This window comes from Neoarius graeffei, chromosome 4 (genome assembly GCF_027579695.1).
Source record: "Neoarius graeffei isolate fNeoGra1 chromosome 4, fNeoGra1.pri, whole genome shotgun sequence".
In the NCBI taxonomy this organism is placed as follows: domain Eukaryota; kingdom Metazoa; phylum Chordata; class Actinopteri; order Siluriformes; family Ariidae; genus Neoarius; species Neoarius graeffei.
In genome coordinates this window covers 84,820,396-84,841,536 of record NC_083572.1, presented here as the reverse complement: position 1 = coordinate 84,841,536, position 21,141 = coordinate 84,820,396, and the positions used below count along the sequence as shown (strand labels likewise).

General features: G+C 41.2%; 1 protein-coding gene across 17 annotated transcripts in view; it reads left to right on the top strand.

The window, feature by feature from the left end:
* sgip1a (SH3GL interacting endocytic adaptor 1a) overlaps positions 1-21,141 on the top strand; it is a 237,199-nt gene that overhangs the window by 209,553 nt on the left and 6,505 nt on the right. For 10 of the 17 annotated variants that reach the window (XM_060919895.1, XM_060919890.1, XM_060919891.1 and 7 more), the window contains 9 exons: positions 3,219-3,343; positions 7,971-8,124; positions 9,039-9,095; positions 11,402-11,461; positions 13,932-14,043; positions 14,213-14,368; positions 14,777-14,909; positions 15,080-15,282; positions 21,015-21,079. In XM_060919895.1, the coding sequence (XP_060775878.1) occupies positions 3,219-3,343; positions 7,971-8,124; positions 9,039-9,095; positions 11,402-11,461; positions 13,932-14,043; positions 14,213-14,368; positions 14,777-14,909; positions 15,080-15,282; positions 21,015-21,079 (1,065 nt within the window). The remainder of the gene's footprint in view (positions 1-3,218; positions 3,344-7,970; positions 8,125-9,038; positions 9,096-11,401; positions 11,462-13,931; positions 14,044-14,212; positions 14,369-14,776; positions 14,910-15,079; positions 15,283-21,014; positions 21,080-21,141) is intronic. The other 7 variants (XM_060919889.1, XM_060919901.1, XM_060919887.1 and 4 more) reach the window with 6 other exon arrangements.

Sequence of the window (21,141 nt, the reverse complement as noted above, 5' to 3'; positions counted from 1 at the left end):
CATTCACACTCACATTCACACCTACGGTCAATTTAGAGTCACCAGTTAACCTAACCTGCATGTCTTTGGACTGTGGGGGAAACCGGAGCACCCGGAGGAAACCCACGCGGACACGGGGAGAACATGCAAACTCCACACAGAAAGGCCCTCGCCGGCCCCGGGGCTCGAACCCAGAACCTTCTTGCTGTGAGGCGACAGCGCTAACCACTACACCACCGTGCCGCCCAAAAATAGATTTTTAAGTAATAAATAGAACATGACCGGGTTTTGCTATTGTAAGGAAATAATCAAAGATTGTGTAATATGGTGTAATCTCTTTAACTAAAGAATGACACATCACACCTTTTAGCTCATCCGGCCACAGGCTAGGCCAGAGAAGCTTATGCGATCATGCGTCGTCCGTCCACAATTTACAAACATCGCTACTCCTCCTACAGGATTGATCAGATTTTGATCAAACTTGCATACAATGTTCCCCAGCTGGGTGTGCATGAAAGTTGTCAACATGGTGGTGTCACCGGTCATATTTACGATTTTATGGGCGTCTTGGCCAGTATGAGTTACAGCCTCATTGAGGCTAGTTTTATCCTTTTGTAGCTACATTTAATGTCATGGCACATTTTGCGAAACAAGTTCGCTTTTTTTTTTTTTTGTTCCAAATTAATCACAAGGTTATAACCATCAGTTATTATCCGCCGTTATAAAGGCCCAAAGGGGGATCATGTCGCGGCGATGTTTGTCCATCTGTCCATCCGTCCCAGGAAAGGGTGCTCACCTTCTGAAATCAACTCCTCTCAGAGTTTTTGGAGGAATTTCACGAAACTGGACAAGAGGCATTGTTATATGTCGGAAGTACGCGTATTGTAATTTCGTTAAATTCGGTCACATTTTACCAGAGTTACAGCCCTTGATTAACAAAATTATACTTTGACAATTTCATGAGAGTGTTTTTTCCTTCTGACATCAACTCCTCTCACAATTGTTGGAGGAATTTCACCAAACTTGGTAAAAGGCATTGTTGTATGTTGGTAGTATACATATTCTAATTTTGTTAAATTCGGTCACATTTTACCAGAGTTACAGCCCTTGATTAACAAAATTATTATTATCCCCCGCTGGCCAAAAGGCCCAAAGGGGGATTATGTCGTGGCGATGTTCATCCGTCTGTCTGTCCGTCCCGGGAAGGGTGCTCACCTTCTGAAATCAACTCCTCTCACAATTTTGGGGGGAATTTCATGAAACATGACAGTATTCTTTGTTATATGTCGGTAATATCTCATCTCATTCTCATTATCTGTAGCCGCTTTATCCTGTTCTACAGGGTCGCAGGCAAGCTGGAGCCTATCCTAGCTGACTACGGGCGAAAGGCGGGATACACCCTGGACAAGTCGCCAGGTCATCACAGGGCTGACACATAGACACAGACAACCATTCACACTCACATTCACACCTACGGTCAATTTAGAGTCACCAGTTAACCTAACCTGCATGTCTTTGGACTGTGGGGGAAACCGGAGCACCCGGAGGAAACCCACGCGGACACGGGGAGAACATGCAAACTCCACACAGAAAGGCCCTCGCCGGCCACGGGGCTCGAACCCGGACCTTCTTGCTGTGAGGCGACAGCGCTAACCACTACACCACCGTGCCGCCTATGTCGGTAATATGCACGTTGCAATTTTGTTTAATTCAGTCACATTTTACTAGAGTTATGGCCCTTGATTACCAAACTTGTACTTTCATGATAATTTCATGAGGGTGTATTAAGCACTTATAGCATAGCTATAGTTGCCAGCGGGGGATATTGTGCTCTCAGAGCACTCTTGTTATCTTCATTTATCACAATTCTTGTTTTTAACACTATTAATATACATTCACATGTACAAAACGCATATATAGATATATTTTTATTGTTACATTTTTATCTGTATATTGTATACGGCTTGCTCTTGGGATCTTTTTTTTATTGCACTTTATGTTGTACAGTGTATCTTTTTCTTTTCGCATGTCTGATAACTTGCTGCTGCAACAAAACAATTTCCCAGCTTGGGATCAATCAATCTATCGGTCTATAAGCAGACATTGGCCTGAAGTTTGAATAACTTTCTCTTGAAGTTAATAAGACAGAAAAAAAAATGCAGCTTGTTACCAAGAAACCTCAAAGTACAAATTCCTTCAAGCTTAGAACTTCCTGTGCTAGAAAACTCATAAGAATAGCTTTAGCTCTGACTGACACTGAAGACTGCCCAAAAACATGAAGTAAATATCACCACGTGGAAAACTTCACTATGAAAATTGTACATTTTTCTTTGTTAAATTACAAAATTATGATTTCAATCCGGCGGCATGGTGGTGTAGTGGTTAGCGCTGTCGCCTCACAGCAAGAAGGTCCGGGTTCGAGCCCCGTGGCCGGCGAGGGCCTTTCTGTGCGGAGTTTGCATGTTCTCCCCGTGTCCGCGTGGGTTTCCTCCGGGTGCTCCGGTTTCCCCCACAGTCCAAAGACATGCAGGTTAGGTTAACTGGTGACTCTAAATTGACCGTAGGTGTGAATGTGAGTGTGAATGGTTGTCTGTGTCTATGTGTCAGCCCTGTGATGACCTGGCGACTTGTCCAGGGTGTACCCCGCCTTTCGCCCGTAGTCAGCTGGGATAGGCTCCAGCTTGCCTGCGACCCTGTAGAACAGGATAAAGCGGCTACAGATAATGAGATGAATTCAATCCATTTATTATTAGTTTTAGATTGTGCCATACAAGTCCCTGTGAAACGGCTGTTCCTATACAAACTATACCATATTAGAAAGAGGATGTTTTTGTAAACCTGTGATTTGCCTTGCAGTCAGGAGCTCTGGCAAATTAGGTTCAAGAACTCAACAGCACTGTGGTACAGTTTTGAACGTGAAGGAATAGTTAAACATGATGAGAGTAATAGCACTGACCCAGCACATTGGAGTTGTGGTAATGGAACAGCCCAAGCATCAATCAGAAGCCAGCCAAGCATGAGAAATGCTAGGCTCTTAATAATTTCTTCTCAAGCAACTTCTATACACCCATGAACTACATTCCCAGTATCGTTTATTTCACACTGACAAGGATTAATGACGATGTACATGTATACGGTGATCAGAAATGAGTTAGAACTATTTGTAAATGACTATAAAATAATTTTATCCCTTCTCCCTTAGCTGAATGGTGTTTTAATGAAATGTCCTTGATATGCAGGCTCCTCGTCCCCTGCACGCCCTGGTACACCACTGACTGCCAGCAGCCCTCCTCCTCCCCCTCCGCCTCCACGGCCGCCCTCCCGTCCCAAACTGGCTCCTGGGAAAGGCAGCGTAGGGGATGCGGTATGTGACAGCACAAAGCTTCTGGTGCACAGCAACACAGTTAGCAGTTCATCTTTACATGAAATGCACAAAGCCATTCAGTGTCTCAATGTGTTTTAACGTCACATTATTCTCTGGATATTGTATCGTTCTGTGCGTTTTTATTTTGCCCTAGCTGCACATAGTTTAGTAGTATAGTATAGTATAGAAACATCTCTTAACTAACTATCTGGAAGTCGAGTTACTAACCTTGAGTCCGAGTCCAGTCTCGAGTCCCCAGTGTTCAAATCCAAGTCAAATCCAAGTCATTAAAAAAAATTTCGAGTCGAGTCCGAGAACAAGACTCCAACCACACCATTTAACGGTGGCTGGTGGTAAACTTTAGGACTGCAGTTGTCATGAACAGTTTTGCACTCAAGTTTCCATCAATGAAGAGTTACAACATCAACAAAACTGTCTTCATGTTAAAACTGTTAATGTTATAGTCATGCTGTCTGTTGTTGCTCAAATGAGGATGGGTTCCCTTTTGAGTCTGGTTCCTCTCGAGGTTTCTTCCTCATGTCGTCTGAGGGAGTTTTTCCTTGCCACCGTCGCCACAGGCTTGCTCATTGGGGATAGATTAGGGATAAAATTAGCTCATGTTTTAAGTCGTTCAAATTCTGTAAAGCTGCTTTGCGACAATGTTTACTGTTAAAAGCGCTATAGAAATAAACTTGACTTGACTTGACTGTTTTAGCACCATTAGTTTGTTCCTGAACATGACGTATGAACTAGCCCAAGAGCATTAGCTCAAAATTGAGTCCAACCCGGAACAAATTAGTAACAAGCTGAATTTTTCAGAATATGTTCAGAATACCCTTAGGAATAACATACTAAAAGTCCCCGGGAATCCACCTTGTGCTGTCTGAGAAATTCAAGATGGCGTCCAAAATGGCCGCCGATTGGAGATTTTTCAATATCTCAGGGATAAAACATAATATAAATGCAATTAAAATGTTAAATTATATGTTCTCTCATACAAGCAATGCAAATTCACCATTGTCACACTGTTAAAATTAAAATTAACCAAGATTACAAGGTCATTAATGTGGAAATTACATGGAATTTGATGGTTGACATGATTGACAGATTAGCTTAGTAGGCTACCTACATACATGAACATAATGTAAGACAACAATTAGACATCAATTTCCTTAATATTTAGTGCATCTTTAAGCTTTGATAAAATATTAAAGGGAAATTAAATTTGAGAACTCTATCTTCTAAAACTACAATGGCAAGCTGTTTCAGTACACTTCTTCAACATTCCGGCGACTTTCATGACAAAAAGGTCTGCCTCAATAAAAGCTCTTGCTTATAAACAATGAGTAGACTTAAACACTTCTCAGTGCCTCAGTTGTAATGCTTGGACCTTCCTGTGCTTTGACCTTTTAACATGCCATTTTTCATTTTACACCACCAGTTTACTTTAATTGATATTAATGAAAATAAGTGCTCCAACCCCTAGTAATTGTGTTTGTTGTTTTGTGAACAGAATAGGATGATACGGAGTGAACGAGTAACCAATGGATCCACACTCTACAATCGGTAGTGTACATTAAATAGCACATGTATAGATTTACAATTATAAGTCTGTAATTATTAGTCCTAAACATTAAGAACTGAAGCCGTTTCAAAAACATATGAGATATCTTCATGATACCATAACGATTATTTTGTCATAACAGTCATTGTTATTTCTTCTTGGATGTGAATTTATGGGCCAGGGCGTTTCAAGATTGATACTTGATTCAAGGATCGGACTGGATGAAACCTACACACATTCATAGTACTGTGCACATTCATAAATGTGAACTGGTGAAGTGCCAAAAATATGACAATCTAACCAGACATGGCAAGCGAACACATTATACACAGGCTTTCGTCTAAACCGGGGAACAGGGGCGCTGCGCCCTCTTACTCTCGGCGTGCGCCCTCTTACCGAAATGCCGATTGAACCCCAAGTCACACTGAGGCCATGCACTTGTATGCTACTGCACAACATGTAATCTCTCAAAACGATCGTTTCTCCGTGAAAACATCCCAGCAACACCACATGACATTGTGTCTGATCATCAAATACGTTATAATTACTCCAAAAATATTCCAATCATAGTAGATACACCGCCAGACGGTGCAAAAACAATCCGAATTGGCGTTTTCCAGACTGAGGTGCCATGTTTGTTTACTTGTCGCGGCTGCTCTCGCGAGATTTGACATGGGTTACATACAAGGTCAGCTGACTTGTAGAGTGAGACTGAATGACCTTTCACCCACCGGCGCAGGAGCTTTTGACAGAAGTAGTTCGCGAGTTGTTTTTGACGACACTTGGGCATTTAAAGATGTCATCCCGCGGCACGAAGCGGAAGAAAGCCAAAGACTGTCCGGGGCAGAAGATTACTTCTTTTTTTTTCAATGTTGACAGACAATTTGTTACAATTTCCCTCTCAGATAGCCTCAGAATGTCCCATTGTAGCCTCAATTTTTCAAAGTCTTCGCACGGCGGAGAGGGGGGGGACAACCGGCACCATCCCCCCCCCCGCTCCCTCGCCATGGTGAGCACCCTCATACTAAATTTTCCTAGAAAAAACCCTGATACACAAATATACTGTTTTAATAATGTGTACATTGTTATTATATAATGTTAATACACAATGTAATTAATACACACATGTTGGAATTTACTCTCCTACCCTACAAAACATATATTCTGACCTTTTAATTGCATTAATATTTTGTTTTGGGCCTGAGATATGGGCAGATCTCCATTTGGTGGCCATTTTGGACGCCATCTTGAATTTCTCAGAGAGCACAAGGGGGATTTCCGGGGACTTTTAGTATGTTATTCCTAAAGGTATTCTGAACATATTCTGAAATTTTCAGCTTGTTACTAATTTGTTCCGGGTATAACCCTATTACTCCTGGGCTAAACAGGTGAATGTGCATTCTCTTTGTCAGGGAGTGTAAAGTATTCTGTCAGAGATGGTTGGGAGACGGATGTAAGTGCAGAAGGTGTGTTTATTAATACAAGTGAAGACGGTAAACAAGCCAGAACGGCAGACAAAATCGTAAAACAGTGAAACAGGCGATAGGTCGATCGAGGCACAAACAGGCTATCGTAGACTCGGCAGAATCAAAAACGAGAAACAGGAACTCGGACAAGGAAATAAGGCTCCGTAATGTGTCAGCAACGCAGCTCAATACTTTGCAAAGTAAGTGTGTTTTCACAATTTTTATGTAGGTGCATTGATTGCGCCTTAATCCTGTGCAGGTGCGAGTTGTTTACGACACGTGAGAGTCCGCTTGGCACGTGCATGCTGTCCGGAGCGCGCCTGAGAGTCTGCCTGAGGCATGTGCCAAGGCACGCAGGTGTGACGCTCTTAGTACAAAAATTAATGTAGATATAAATATCTTATGCCAAATTATTATGGCATGTTACAAAAAATAACGAAAAAATCACAGTCCGTCGTCTCTAGTTTACGAGTCTGAATGCAGTTAACGCACGAGTCTGAGTCCAAGTCGAGTCACGATTCCTTAAAATTAGGGCACGAGTCAGATTCGAGTCCGAGTCCTGGACTCAAGTACTACAAGCCTGTCTGGAAGCTTAAAACTTGTAGGTAGTTTATAGCTGTTTCTCCACATACGGCTGCGGTGGTCTGAGAAATGGTGCTGCGGCTAAATTCTGGCAAACAGACAAAAAAAGGTAATAAATCAAGTCTTGGTCAAAATCAGTTTTCTTTGCTAATAGTATGCTTTGACATGGCTGCTCTGTCCATAAATATTTTCCCTGAAAATATTCCCGGAAAAGGTTTTTATTTAATATCTTCCCAAGCCAGATTAACTAACACCATGAAAAAAAAATCGCAGTCTATCCAAAGATCACCAAATCCATACTAGCTACAGTAAGTGTGATTTCCTCACATGGTGAATATCAGCAAGATATTGTCCGTGTGAGGGGAAACCGTCAGCATCTAAACAGTGTCGTTTATAATCAGATACCAGTTGTCAAAATGTTCACGTTTTTCAAGGCCACCACACGAATACTAAGCTCTATTTGAGCTGGTTTAGTGTTTTACTAAAGCCTAGGTCACAACCGGACGTACGATTTTTTGGCCGTGCGATTTTTGGCGTTTCCCAAATCGCTGCGTTTTTTTGTTCGTGGAGAGAGACGCGCGTTGGCCGTAAGTTTGTCTTGCAACCTGAAAAACACGTAAGCGCCCGTAGAGTTTGTTTGACATGACAAAGAACGTCTGCGGCCAGTCTACGGCTCGAAAATCAGCACGTCACACGCGCGCCCTCCGTGCGTTTCTTGCGTTTTTTTGCACGTAGACCGGCCGTAGGAGCACGTACGGTACGGCCGGTTGTGACCGAGGCTTATGGATGTACTATCTTTAAATGATTCTAGACAAGCTTTTTTACCAGTACAAATCTGAAACGTCTGTAGTCAATCCCCTTACAAGTTACATTATCCAACTCGGAGTATTTTAGTGAGGGGAACTACAGAGCTACAGATTTAGCTTCACTTAAAAAAAAAAGACACAATATTGATAGCACCAGCACTGATGGGTTCAGAAAGCAAGAAATTCTCTTTCCTTTTCTCCCCACACAGAATCGGCCCTTCAGCCCGCCGGTCCACTCGTCAAGCCCTCCGCCTTTGGCACCGCTGGCACGAGCAGAGAGCACCTCCTCCATCTCCTCTACTAACTCCCTCAGCGCTGCCTCGACACCCACTGTCGGTAAAGAGCTCTCCGTGTCTGTGTCAGGTGTGACTCCATTCTTCCTGCTCTGTATGTGTTTGCAAATCTAATTGGTTTGCAAAGTCCAATGTAGCTGCCTAGATTCTAGACTTAATCCTGTTGTCTTGCAGTGGTACTTTGAACATCTGTTTAGTTCACAGGTTATGGGTATTCTTGATCTAAGGGTGGTGTAGTTCCCTACAATTTAGTGTCAACAGTTCATTGTAGAAAAAGAATGAACAGAAGACATTTGTGCCTCTATGTGAACAAATTTAAGACATGTTTGATCGTGAGGGTGAGTAATCCATAACATTTGTTAGACGGAAAATACAAGCAAGCCTGCATGAGTTTCATTACCTGCTGCTTGATGATTTTAAGCTGAAATTGCTCCGGAGGCAAATTTAAACCCAGCACACAGTAGATGCACATAAATTCCAATTTGGATTGCATTTCAGGGTTGTGAATTTTAACACGATGCCTGAGATTAGTGTGAAGCCGTGATGTCGCCATAAGCAGCTTGGAAACTAATGCACAAGTTTGAGTTGTGATGATGAACTGCACTATGTCTGGTGCCTTTGCTATGTCGTCCATTTGAGTTGTTTTAGACACCATTCTGTTCATTTGTCACTTTCAGTTCGTGCTGTGTGTCTGTAGCGTGACCTTGTCTTGTCTTGTCTTGTCCAGTGTTGCCAGATACTGCTGACGTTTTCCAGCCCAAAATATGTTTAAAACCCGCCAAAATGCACTTAAAACCTCCCAATTAGGCGGGAAACCGCCAATCTGGCAACACTGGTCTTGTCTTGTCTTGTCTTGTGTTTAACGGCTATGTTTTTCCTTATAATATTTGTTGTTTTGATTTGACTTGCTTTTACCTTTTTGTTTCTGTTTTGACGTCTGTCTCGTCTTGTGTTTCGGGCTGACGTTTTGTCTGATGTCGGAAGATGACGTTTTTGTAGACAAACTGCCCAGCTTTGAGAGGCGAGCTGACCTCCTAGCAGGTACGGTATGGGCCTGTCCTGATTCGGTGGATGATTCAGTTAAAACAAATTTAAGCCATGGCTTTCAAATGCTTGCGTTACCGACAATGCATTTGAACCAACTGACATAAGTCATCTTTAAGACTTGTGAAAGTTCTATATTTTGCCTGTTGATTAAACTAGCAAACAGATCAGCCATACTTGTATGGTATCGGTGAGTTCATTTTTGTCCTCCTCCCTTACTTTTCCTAGAAAAGGGGGGGGGAATCCCCTCCATATACACACCGCACATAATAAATACCACCCTTAACGTCAACAATACAGAAGGCAGACGCAGCTTGGACATTTCACATCGGTGTTCCCCCATCCTCTCATAATTCGCTCCATTTGCTTGAAAAGACATGCATTCATAGTTCATCAAGTACACACTTCTGTCACAGCATTGCCAACACTGACACAATGAGCTTAACTGTGTATCATTCATCGGGTGTCCAAAAGAGCATCTGTCTCCCAGGACACCCTTCAGCAGAACCTGGTGCAGATCTGATCCTCCAGCCAGACACCAGACACACTCAAGCACACACAAGACCTCTGTGGGTTTGACGTCTGGTCTGGAAAGTAGCCCAGAGAGCAGCAGTACTAATCAGTATGCTTCTCTTCTCTCTTCTGAGAGTGGAGTGCACTTTAGACATTAGACCTGGCTATAATTCTTCTTTTCTAAGCGTTTGGGTTTTGCCTGCGTGAAAATCTCAGATCCTTTCATGCCTCTTATCGCAAATAATACCGGTACATTTCCGAATGAAAATCAGGAACACCCACATAGCTTAAGACTCTTAAAAATGAAGTGCTCCTCACAAAGTATCTACTTTTTCTCCAGATTAGACAAAAATGTTCTATCCATCCGTCTTACTCCGCGGTGTTACTCATTAGTGCCCCCTATTGTCCATCATCCACAGTACAGAGTGACCGATTCCCTTCTCTACAGACCAGAGACATATACAAAAGCATAAAATAACACTTTCCAGCAGAAAAAAAAATAAAAGCTTTTGAATATTACTGACCATGAGCATAACGTATTCTCAAAGTACCAGGAACAGGGATAATGGCAAGACAAAAAGTGTTCAATTCAAAACCAGGCCAGTTCACACCGAAAACACCTGTAATTCCATTTTAACTGATTTTAAATTCGTACTATTTTTGCGAACAATTCAGACAATGATCGATCTTTTTGGAACGTATGAAAGTAAACCGTGTGATTTTTCATATTTTGATTAAATTCACGTCACCACATAATGATTTAGTTTTCTTTTAATAAATTCAGGATGCGGGCGGCACGGTGGTGTAGTGGTTAGCGCTGTCGCCTCACAGCAAGAAGGTCCGGGTTCGAGCCCCGCGGCCGGCGAGGGCCTTTCTGTGCGGAGTTTGCATGTTCTCCCCGTGTCCGCGTGGGTTTCCTCCGGGTGCTCCGGTTTCCCCCACAGTCCAAAGACATGCAGGTTAGGTTAACTGGTGACTCTAAATTGACCGTAGGTGTGAATGTGAGTGTGAATGGTTGTCTGTGTCTATGTGTCAGCCCTGTGATGACCTGGCGACTTGTCCAGGGTGTACCCCGCCTTTCGCCCGTAGTCAGCTGGGATAGGCTCCAGCTTGCCTGCGACCCTGAAGAACAGGATAAAGCGGCTAGAGATAATGAGATGAGATGAGAAATTCAGGATGCGATAATGAAATTATATCAATGTGCGTGACGCAGACATCCGGGTTTGACCTCGTAGAAACTCACTCGTGCAGTATTCATTTATAAATGTCCAGATTTGAGATGTCCCAGTGACCCCAGCGCAAGTTACGCCACTTTGTGCCACTGATTTAATCACTCCTGGCATGCAGTATTCATCACACCTAGGTTTAGATATCTGGACACCGGAGTGGAGGCTGGTCTGCGAGATTTTTCCCTCTTGCCACGATTTAGTCATTAATGATGCATACAAAAGTGATCACATGGACAGATGGACTTCATAAATATTAGTCACTTACAGTATGACTAATATTTACAGTACAGTTCGTTCACAATTTTCATACCAAGCTCAAGTTGCTCAGCTGACACGGCGTATGGAATGTGTGGAATAGCGGGATAGTTCATGTCTCATGCCCCACATCTCATGTGCAAGTTATGAATATTTTTATGAATGACAGCCTTCCCATCTGGAGCCCTTTGACCTAAGCCCCTGGCCCCTTGTCTGTGATGTTACTCATGCTAGTGTCCTTCTCTCCCCTTTTCCCCTACATCCTCCCCTTCTCATCCTTCTGCCTTCCCTCCTCCCTTCACACAGAGACAGACCAGCCCTCCCTCGTATGGTTTGACAGAGGCAAGTTTTATTTAACCTTTGAAGGTAAGTCAGGCTTTTTCACCCGAGGACGTAGCGCGTACACGCACTCGAGTCTCATCTCTCCATCCTCATTCTCATCCACTTCTCCCTCCATCAGTCACTCCTCCACTCACAGTGACTCCTTCGTTTTGGTCAGCCAGTGCCTCTTCCCTGCTCTCCCGCTCTCCTGTGCATCACAGCACTCATCCGCTCATGTAACACAGCAGCCTGACCTTCCATTGGGAATCATTATTTTTTCACGTCCGGCACTAACCTCTCATCACTAATTCAATGCTTTTGTGGCTTTAATCTTTTGACTTTTGGACTAGACAGTGCAGATAATAACTGCATGGATTTGAGATGCATTTAATCTTGTTTTAATCATCTTGGCACCTGTGTTCCTGGTCAAGTTTATGGATTGTACATGCTGCATTTACACCACGAATTGTATGTGTGGGAATGCACAAAATTTCCATTTATTAGTTACTAGATTGCTATGCTAAATAAACTGGTATGTCAGTGAATATTTAAGAGTTATTCCATGAAATCGAGTCGTACGAGCTGATGGCTAACGAGGCACGTAGCACCAAGTCGGCTATAGTCAAGTCAAGTCAACTTTATTGTCAAATATGCTATACATGCTCGACATACAGCACAGATGAAATTTCAATCCTCTCTGACCCACGGTGCAAACAGGCAGTGCAATAAATAAAAATAGAATAATTGAAATAAACAGTATAAACACTCTAGATAAGAAATAGACTAAACACTAATACACACACATATATATTGGAGCAAATATAAGCCAGATTGAGTGGAATAACTGTTTTATTCTATCCACATTCATTGGATTTTGAGAAACTGAGCATTTTTATTTTTTGCAAATTCGATAAATAAAAACTTTATACAAAACGTCTGACAAAATAATTTCCGCTTAGAATGTAAACAAACCGGCGAAATGACAGTAGCAATTTATCAAAAATGCGATAATATCTTTTGAAAAAAAGATATGTTCTTACCATCAAATACTTTCATTCCATATTTTGTTGCTTTTTTTGTATTTTGGGGGGTTTTGTTTTCGAGTAGAGTTTTTATTTCGCCCTCGGTTGGTTCAGCGACACACTCCACCATTTTGTTTTTGTTGTTGTTCCTCTTTAGGGTGTTTTTGGTGGTTGGCAAACCAACTTAAAGGTGTGTTACCGCCACCAACTGGGCTGAAGTGTAGAACAGGAGATACTGGGGGGGGGGACTATATTCTTTTAGCTATTTCTGTTTCTTTTAAATACTTGATGACAAAGCTGCCATTTTGTTTTTCTCTACTCATGGCATATGAGCTGATATCCTAGTAGTAGAGGAGCCAATCAGAGCGCGCGATTGCTCATATCCAGTGACTGTGTGTAGAATAAATACTGAATATGCATTTATGTACTGGATCCCTGATTTACTGAGATAATAAATTGGGGTAATTAGTGGACAAGTACAAGTCATTTACAAAGAATTATTTTCTGTGACATCAAATTCATATACCCTGTGGAAACAGCATTTAAATGAGGCTTTTGTGTGCGCTAAATGTCCTCGATAGGGGTGCCAATTTCAGAACTCAGAGACTCTCAGAAACAGAAACTTGACAGGGGTATATGTAGTAACGATGATTAAAATGAGTAATATGGCTTTAAAAATAAGAGTGTAATGTAAATAAAATGGTTTCAAATGTGGCCAAGTGTCACTATTTTGAGAAACCTGCTCATTATTTTGAGGAACCAAGGCATAGTTTTGAGAATCATCAATAAACTAATATTTTTTAAAAATTATTTATTTATTTATTTATTTATTTATTTGAACGGTGAAGGCAGGCTTATGCAAATTTAGCACCTCCCCTTCGGTTGTAATAATGTGCACGTGCAGTTGCCGTCCCTGAAGTGACTTTCGGGTTGCAGTAAATCGCACTGCTAATTAAATATTTTTTGTATAAATGTCCCCTCTTGTATTTTGGATATTTTATGTAGAAATGCTGCAAATTTCATAGTCACTAAAGCTAAAAGACAAACTGGAAAACACATTGCTTTGTCCATTTTTTCCTGGTGCCTTCAAGATTTGATTGTTTGAAAGTTACAAGCCATTAGTAAATCAGGACCTGGGTTGCCAGGTTATTTAATATCCAAGTGCAGTACCAATAAACTGCCAACTCAGTAACGTTATTTAAAAAAGGCACTTGTGTGCAGTAATTACTTCTACAAAAAGGTGAAGTTTATGTCCGTTAAGGCAGTTGGTTTAAGGTACATGTAGAACAAGAAGTAGAAACAGGTTCTTCAAATGGAACCAAGGGGAAGGGATGTATTTATAAGGTTTTTATTTGACTGCCAAACATGTACTGTGTTTTTATAATCATCAGTTTTGTTTCTTACTTTTTTTTTCTTTCATTCTTAAGTTTTCACACTATAATTTTCAACTTCACGTCTCCATTACATTGTGTGTGTGTGTGTGTGTGTTCCAGGCTGCTCTCGTGGGCCCAGTCCCCTCACCATGGGCGCCCAGGACACCCTGCCTGTGGCCGCAGCATTCACAGAGACAGTTAATGCTTACTTCAAGGGAACTGATCCCAGCAAGTAAGCCATCTGACATATTTGTTTTACATGCAATAAAATGATGCTAATTGAAATATTATCTTTGAGGACTATATTAATGTTCAGTGAGCGTTTTGGGTTCAAACATTTATGAGTTAACATTCACATGCCCACAATATCCAGTAGTTTAATCTAACTATCCATCTTTAAGGTGTGTGGTGAAGATCACGGGTGAGATGGTGTTATCCTTCCCGGCTGGCATCACCAGGCATTTTGCCAATAATCCGACACCTGCAGTGCTAACTTTTAGCATAACCAACTACAGTCATCTGGAGCATGTCCTCCCTAACCCCCAGTTACTGTGCTGGTAAATAACACTTCTAACACATGTTTATCATCCATATATTCCCAATCCAGTGAAGCCAGGGCAATAACACACACTATTACACATTTTGAGATTTCTGACATGCCCCTTGTTGACCTCATTTGATTAAAACAGCAACGTTTCTTGCTAATATCCAGCATTAGTTGTATTTGTCTATCTGACTTGCGGACCTTATTTCAACTCGTGCCTTTTTCTTTGAGTCAGCTGATGATGACTCACATATGACTAATCAGCCGAGTTCATCACCTTCATTGCCAGCCTCGTACTTGGCAGGCTGTTTGCTCACACGCTAGCCCCAGAAAAAAAAAAAGATCCATTTTTGGGTTTGACCATGGGCTTACCCTCCATCCAACTGTGTTACCGTACATTGTCCTGCCATTACTTCCACAGTGATGCCACCCAGTCCAAACCCAACTCCAAGGAATTCTGGGTGAACATGCCAAACCTCATGACCCACCTAAAGAAGGTGGCTGAGCAGAAACCTCAGGCCACATACTACAACGTAGACATGCTGAAATATCAAGTAAGGACTCATCTTGCTAGACAGTGGAGATGCAAAATTGTTATTTGCAGCGTGAAAAGAATTAAAAATTAGTCGCATTTTCCTTGACAAAATGATAAGGTGTGTATGATCTAATCTTCAGTATATTTATAAACACCTCATGTCTACACTCATGTATTTGTGTGTATCAGGTATCAGCGCAGGGTCTTCAGTCCACTCCTCTGAACCTGGCCATGAGCTGGAGGTGTGAGCCCACCAGCACTGACCTGAGAATAGACTACAGATACAATGGCAATGCCATGACCACACCAGTGGCCCTCAATAACGTGCAGTTCCTCGTTCCTGTTGACGGAGGAGTCGGTCAGCTGCAAGCTGTCCTTCCTCCAGCTGTCTGGTGAGAGAACAACAACCAAACCTTTTCTTTTTTTTTTTTAAATAAATAAAGATTAAGGGTGTAAGGGTGCTTTTCCTGTCAATTAGTCTTGATCAAGTCATTTTGGACCACTTGTTTTGGTCCACACTTTTTGAAACACACCAGTATTTTACTCAAGTGACTAAATACTGCATGTGTAGAAGTAACACCTTACCACTCAACTTCATTTATATAGTGAATTTTTACTTTAAAAATATCACATCAGCTTTACACAATTAAACAGCAAATTGAATATCAGTTTACACTAGGATATGCATAAGAGCAGTAAAAATAATACATGCGGTACCAGTCAAAAATTTTGGACACACCTTCTAATTCAAGGGCTTTTCTTTATTATCCCCCATCCAAACAAAGTTTGGCGGGGGATAGAGAAACGGGTTCCGTCCATCCGTCCGGTCATGTTTTTGTTTCCGGCCCATATCTTTAAAACTACTGAAGATCTCTTCATGAAACTTTGTATATACAGTATATCAAGCAACATGTGAACTGGTGCCTTTTGCTATTTTGGGTTTTTGAAAAAAGTATTTTTCAAATTTTTACATCAAAAATAGATTTTGACTTCGTTTCTAAGAGCAGTGTTCGTTTCCGGAGCATATATCCAAAACTATTCATGATACGGATTTGAAACTTGGTATACATGTTAACAAGGTGATGTAGATGTGCCTTTTCATACTAAGAAATTTGAGACATTTAAATTTTTCATGTTTCCATGGAAACAATTTCAGACTTAGTCTCTCAGGTTAGTCTTTGGGGTAGGTTTTGTTTCCGGAGCAGAACTTGAAAACTATGAGTGGTGTGGTCTTGAAAGTTGGTATATGTGTTGATGAAGTAATGTATATGTGCCTTTTGATACTAAGAAATGTGAGAAATTTTAATTATTAGCTCAGCTGGACCAAAGGTCCGGTGGGTTTATTATGCCATGGGCTGCTGAGGTCAGTGTAAAGAGGTAGGGTTGGTTTCCTGCAGCAGAACTTGAAAAATGTGACAAATAATGTCTTGAAACTTGGTATATAGTTGGTATATAGGGCGGGGGATACGGATGACTCTGTCTTCTTGTTTTTATTAATTAAGTCACTTCATGTCTTAAAGTCAAGTCAAGTTTATTTGTATAGCGCTTTTAACAATAAACATTGTCACATAGCAGCTTTACAGAATTTGAACGACTTAAAACACGAGCTAATTTTATCCCTAATCTATCCCCAATGAGCACGCCTGTGGCGACGGTGGCAAGGAAAAACTCCCTCAGTTTTAGTTAAAGTAATGATGGACGTCGTTTCTCTTTACTTAGTTGAGCGGTTCTTGACATAATATGGATTACTACAGTTGTGGGATAGGGCTATTTACTGTATTTTTATTATTAGCTCATCTAGCCAACAAGCGATGAACTTGCTCTCATGTCGTCCGTTGTCCGTCCGGCATCATCCACATTTCACGAAAATCGCTTTTTCTCTCTGTTCTTCACCAATTTTTATTCTTTTTGGCAAGAAGGTAGGTCTGCCTGGGGTGTATATACAGTGGTGCTTGAAAGTTTGTGAACCCTTTAGAATTTTCTATATTTCTGCATAAATATGACCTAAAACATCATCAGATTTTCACACAAGTCCTAAAAGTAGATAAAGAGAACCCAGTTAAACAAATAAGACAAAAATATTATACTTGGTTGTTTATTTATTGAGGAAAATGATCCAATATTACATATCTGTGAGTGGCAAAAGTATGTGAACCTCTAGGATTAGCAGTTAATTTGAAGGTGAAATTAGAGTCAGGTGTTTTCAGTCAATGGGATGACAATCAGGTGTGAGTGGGCACCCTGTTTTATTTAAAGAACAGGGATCTGTCAAAGTCTGATCTTCACAACACATGTTTGTGGAAGTGTATCATGGCACGAACAAAGGAGATTCCTGAGGACCTCAGAAAAAGCGTTGTTGATGCTCATCAGGCTGGAAAAGGTTACAAAACCATCTCTAAAGAGTTTGGACTCCACCAATCCACAGTCAGACAGATTGTGTACAAATGGAGGAAATTCAAGACCATTGTTACCCTCACCAGGAGTGGTCGACCAGCAAAGATCACTCCAAGAGCAAGGTGTGTAATAGTCGGCGAGGTCAAAAATGACCCCAGGGTAACTTCTAAGCAACTGAAGGCCTCTCTCGCATTGGCTAATGTTCATGAGTTCACCATCAGGAGAACACTGAACAACAATGTTGTGCATGGCAGGGTTTCAAGGAGAAAGCCACTGCTCTCCAAAAAGAACATTGCTGCTCGTCTGCAGTTTGCTAAAGATGACGTGGACAAGCCAGAAGGCTATTGGAAAAATGCTTTATGGACGGATGAGACCAAAATAGAACTTTTTGGCTTAAATGAGAAGCGTTATGTTTGGAGAAAGGAAAACACTGCATTCCAGCATAAGAACCTTATCCCATCTGTGAAACATGGTGGTGGTAGTATCATGGTTTGGGCCTGTTTTGCTGCATCTGGGCCAGGGCGGCTTGCCATCATTGATGGAACAATGAATTCTGAATTATACCAGCGAATTCTAAAGGAAAATGTCAGGACATCTGTCCATGAAATTAATCTCAAGAGAAAGTGGGTCATGCAGCAAGACAATGACCCTAAGCACACAAGTCGTTCTACCAAAGAATGGTTAAAGAAGAATAAAGTTAATGTTTTGGAATGGCCAAGTCAAAGTCCTGACCTTAATTCAGTTGAAATGTTGTGGAAGCAAGCAGTTCATGTAAGGAAACCCACCAACATCCCAGAGTTGAAGCTGTTCTGTACAGAGGAACGGGCTAAAATTCCTCCAAGCCGGTGTGCAGGACTGATCAACAGTTACCGGAAACGTTTAGTTGCAGTTATTGCTGCGCAAGGGGGTCACACCACATACTGAAAGCAAAGGTTCACATACTTTTGCCACTCATAGATATGCAATATTGGATCATTTTCCTCAATAAATAAATGACCAAGTATAATATTTTTGTCTCATTTGTGTAACTGGGTTCTTTTTATCTACTTTTAGGACTTGTGTGAAAATCTGATGATGTTTTAGGTCATATTTATGCAGAAATATAGAAAATTATAAAGTGTTCACAAACTTTCAAGCACCACTGTAGCTTCTATCCAAAGTTGCATAATTGCAATTAATAATGAAGACATGGTGTAATTAAGCCCTAATGAGCAGTTTCCACACAAATCGCTTCTTCTACCTCAATTCTTTACCAATTTTGATTCTTTCTGGTATGAAGGTAGGGGTACCTAGGGTGCATATAACTTCTACCCAGATTTGCTTAATTAAAATTATTAATGAATTTATGGACTAATTAAGCCTTAATGAGCAGTTCAACAAAAATCGCTTCTTATTCCTAGGGTGTATATAACTTCTATATATAGCTTGTATAGAGTGTATATAGCTTGCAACATTTATTGTACAAGGTGGCCCACTTTACCTCGTTCCTTCTGGATTAGATGGGGCCGGAGTGAGCAACGCTGTCATTGACGGTCTTGTTTACTATTTACTGTATTTTTATTATTTACTGTTTACTGTTTGATCTCAAACGCATTAAGAAGGCAAGAAATTGCACTAATATTAACTTTTGACGAGGCACCTGTTAATTGAAAAGCATTCCAGGTGATTACCTCATGAAGCTGGTTAAGATAATGCCAATAGTGTGTAAAGCGTCATCAACGTAAACGCTAGATACATTGAAGAATCTAAAATATGAAACCCATTTTGGGTTTTTTTTAACACTTTTTTGTTTACCACATAATTCCATCTATGTTCTTTCATAGTTTTAACGTCCTCAGTATTGTTCTACAATGTAGAAAATAGTCAAAATACGGAAAACCCTATGAATGAGTAGGGGTGTACAAACTTAACTGGTACTGTATGAAAAAACAAAAAACATTTAAGGATCAAGTTCTAAATCAAGTAATTTAAAAAAAACCTAAAAACATATCAAGGAGCAGTTTTAAAAATCAAATTACGATGGCTGTACCTTCATAAAACACAACATTTTAGCTTGGATTTGAAAATCATTATAACAGCTGTATTACAGACATTAATTTATAGATTTTTCTATAATGTTAGGCTTCTGAAAGCAGTTTCTTCTATAGATGTTCTGACACTTGGTATTCTTATTAACAAATGATTATACAAGTTTACTTCAATAGCAGGTTGCTAAGCAATGTATCGCTTTAGAGGTTGACAAATTTTCGGAGTTAATATGAAATGAACCAGAAACCAGCGCGTGCTTGATTCCTTTCATGGTTTCTTCTTCATGTCGTCCCAAACTCTAGTGCAGCTTGGTTTGCTCAACCTATCTGCATTTAAATCTGCACGGTGTCCCACAAGTCCAGCATCACAGAAGAAGAAATTTTTAAAAATAACAAAACAGCTGGGCGGCACGTTGGTGTAGTGGTTAGCGCTGTCACCTCACAGCAAGAAGGTCCTGGGTTCGAGCCCCGTGGCCGGCGAGGGCCTTTCTGTGTGGAGTTTGCATGTTCTCCCCGTGTCCGTGTGGGTTTCCTCCGGGTGCTCCGGTTTCCCCCACAGTCCAAAGACATGCAGGTTAGGTTAACTGGTGACTCTAAATTGACCGTAGGTGTGAATGTGAGTGTGAATGGTTGTCTGTGTCTATGTGTCAGCCCTGTGATGACCTGGCGACTTGTCCAGGGTGTACCCCACCTTTCGCCCATAGTCAGCTGGGATAGGCTCCAGCTTACCTGCGACCCTGTAGAAGGATAAAGCGGCTACAGATAATGAGATGAGATGAGAACAAAACAGCTTTTATTAAAAGAACTTAATACAATATGTCTACTGTTTTTCTCAATATACAAATACCTATGAGTAGAATTGAGAAGAATGAGTAGAATCTCTGCTCATAGACGTCGCCTCACAGCAAGAAGATCCGGGTTTGAGCCCCGTGGCCGGCGAGGGCCTTTCTGTGTGGAGTTTGCATGTTCTCCCTGTGTCTGCATGGGTTTCCTCCGGGTGCTCCGGTTTCCCCCACAGTCCAAAGACATGCAGGTTAGGTTAACTGGTGACTCTAAATTGACTGTAGGTGTGAATGTGAGTGTGTCTCTATGTGTTAGTCCTGTGATGACCTGGCGACTTGTCCAGGGTGTACCCCACTTTTCACCCATAGTCAGCTAGGATAGGCTCCAGCTTGCCCACGACCCTTTACAGGATAAAGCAGCTACAGATGATGGATGGATGGATGGATATATACCCCATGATGATGAATTGATGACCGCTGACAACAAACTTCTGTAAAGCTGCTTTGTGACCGCGTCTATTGTTAAAAGTACTATACAAATAAAATCGAAACAACTTCTAGTTCTTGTAAGAACTCTTGCTCCTGCATTTTGTACAAGTTAGAGCTTCATACCTTGCAGGAAGTTCCAGACAATTCCCTCAGTGCAATGCTGTAGTCACCTTTCATTCATAACTATTTTATTATTATATGTGAATTTTAATTTTTTTTGTGCTTTTGGACAACTAGCATTTGATATTAAATCCTGCACTGTAACCTGATTAGATACAGTATGTGAAACGGTACAGTGTGCGGCTCTTGTTGCAGGCTAGTTTGTGAGTGCAGACTGAAAGAGGAGTGAATTCAGGGAGGGCATGATGTGCAGAGTGCTGAGTCGAACAGATGATGTTTTTTTCCCCCTCCTTTTTCATTTGATCTACCCAGGAATGCAGAGCAGCAGAGAATCCTGTGGAAGATCCCGGATATCTCTCAAAAGTCTGAGAACGGAGGTAAAAAGCATTCTCAAGAATTTCATTTTATCTCATTGCCTCTTATTTCATCTAGCTGCATC